At 38.6% G+C, this 1,733-nt stretch overlaps 1 protein-coding gene across 1 annotated transcript in view; it reads right to left on the bottom strand.

The window, feature by feature from the left end:
* Positions 1-1,733, bottom strand: part of LOC119838877 (protein SERAC1) — a 29,655-nt gene that overhangs the window by 8,391 nt on the left and 19,531 nt on the right. The window contains exon 5 of the mRNA XM_038365020.1: positions 1-206. Coding sequence (XP_038220948.1) covers positions 1-206 — 206 coding nt within the window. The remainder of the gene's footprint in view (positions 207-1,733) is intronic.

The following is a 1,733-nucleotide window of genomic DNA, read 5'->3' as shown; positions in this document are numbered from 1 at the left end:
TTTGAGCATGTGACTCAATTCGTTTCTAAGCTTCGCTTCGTCTAGTCTGGTGTATCGTCTTTTCTTCTTTTCTCTGTCGTTTTTGCTTGTGTCCGCGCGTTTATTTCTTTCGTCCGCATCGCAGTGCCGCCGGAGCGGTTGCTTTTGTGGCGCGTCTTTGTACTTTGATCTCCATTCGCCTTGTTTCCACGTGTTGCCCAGGGATCCTGTAAAATTGGTTTGAAGTTTGTTTCTTTTATTGTATCATCAATAGATTTTTGTGGAGAATGCTTTCTATGTTTTTATAGTTCGCCCTATTTGACCTTAACAATAATTTATTATCTTACTCGGGGATAAAATTGCATCAATCAGTCGAAATATATAGGAAAGGTCTAAAAATAAGTTTTATGATTTTATCAAGACTTTATTTCCACAACGTATGTGACAATATTATAGAGCTTATAACCTTCCTTTATATGACTAACTAAACCTGAAATAATTGTTCAATTCGCACCAGTAGTTCTTGAGATTACCGCGTCCAAACACATAAGCAAACAAACAAATCTCCTCTTCGACTTTATATGTTGCCCAAGAATCAAGGGAAAAATGGGGACTTTCGGGATTTACCCCACACAGTTCCCTTCCCTTTGTCGGGCCTCAAACTAACTGTGTGCCAAATTTCATCCGAATCGATCAAACAGTTACTGAGATAAGTGCGTTGATACAAATAAACGTATGTTAAAGAATTGATTATATAAAATGTTTCGAAAATAATTAGAAAGATATATAAAAGACAAGCGGTCCGCCCCGGCTTCGCCCGTGGTACATATATAGCCTATAGCCTTCCTCAATAAATGGGCTATCTAACACTGAAAGAAATTTTCAAATCGGATCAGTAGTTCCTAAGATTAGTGCGTTCAAACAAACAAACAAACTCTTCGGCTTTATAATATTAGTATAGATACAGATTTACTTGGAAGTATGGAGGCATTGCCCGCTATTGCGCAATAAAGACATTCAGGCCGTCAAGACAAAGTGTAAAGAGTCTACCTAGAACAATGGATGTTATCAAACATGACGCGTTGTTTCGAAAACAGTTATATTTTGTCTAGATAAGTGACTTGGATGACGTTAAGTGGGAGCAAATTTCATAGATTTTGAAAAATTCGTGGTAAAATATATATATATATATTTTTTTTTTATGGCAGGGCAAGCAAAGATGCAGGTGGGCCACCTGATGTAAAATGGTCACCACCGCCCATAAACACTTGCAACACTAGAGGTGTTACAAGTGCTTTGCCGGCCTTTCAGGGACATACACGCTCTTTTCTTGAAGGCCCCAATGTCGTAATTGTAATATAGTTCATAACTAAGTGCGCCCCGCGCCTTCACCCGCGTAAGTCCATATCCCGTAGGAATATCGGGATAGAAAGTTGCCAATATGTTATTCCAGCTGTCCAGCTGTCTACGTACTAAATTTCATTGCAATCGATTTAGTACCTTTTGCGTGAAAGAGCAACAAACACATACACATCCTTACAAACTTTCGCATTTATAATATTAGTAGGATAGGATAGGATTACATTTATAATAATGATTAATTTGTATTGATATAGTGGGTTAACTATATAAGGATGATTTTCTTCAAATTTCTTTTCATTTTTCTACACTATGAGATGTGGTAGTCGAGCACGCTTCGGCACGAATTGGGCCAGCTCGCACCGGGGAAGTACCACACCCCCCACAGAAGACCG

This window comes from Zerene cesonia, unplaced genomic scaffold, assembly GCF_012273895.1.
Source record: "Zerene cesonia ecotype Mississippi unplaced genomic scaffold, Zerene_cesonia_1.1 Zces_u006, whole genome shotgun sequence".
NCBI lineage: Eukaryota > Metazoa > Arthropoda > Insecta > Lepidoptera > Pieridae > Zerene > Zerene cesonia.
The sequence above is the reverse complement of the archived record's forward strand: the minus strand, read 5'-3'. Positions and strand labels throughout refer to the sequence as shown.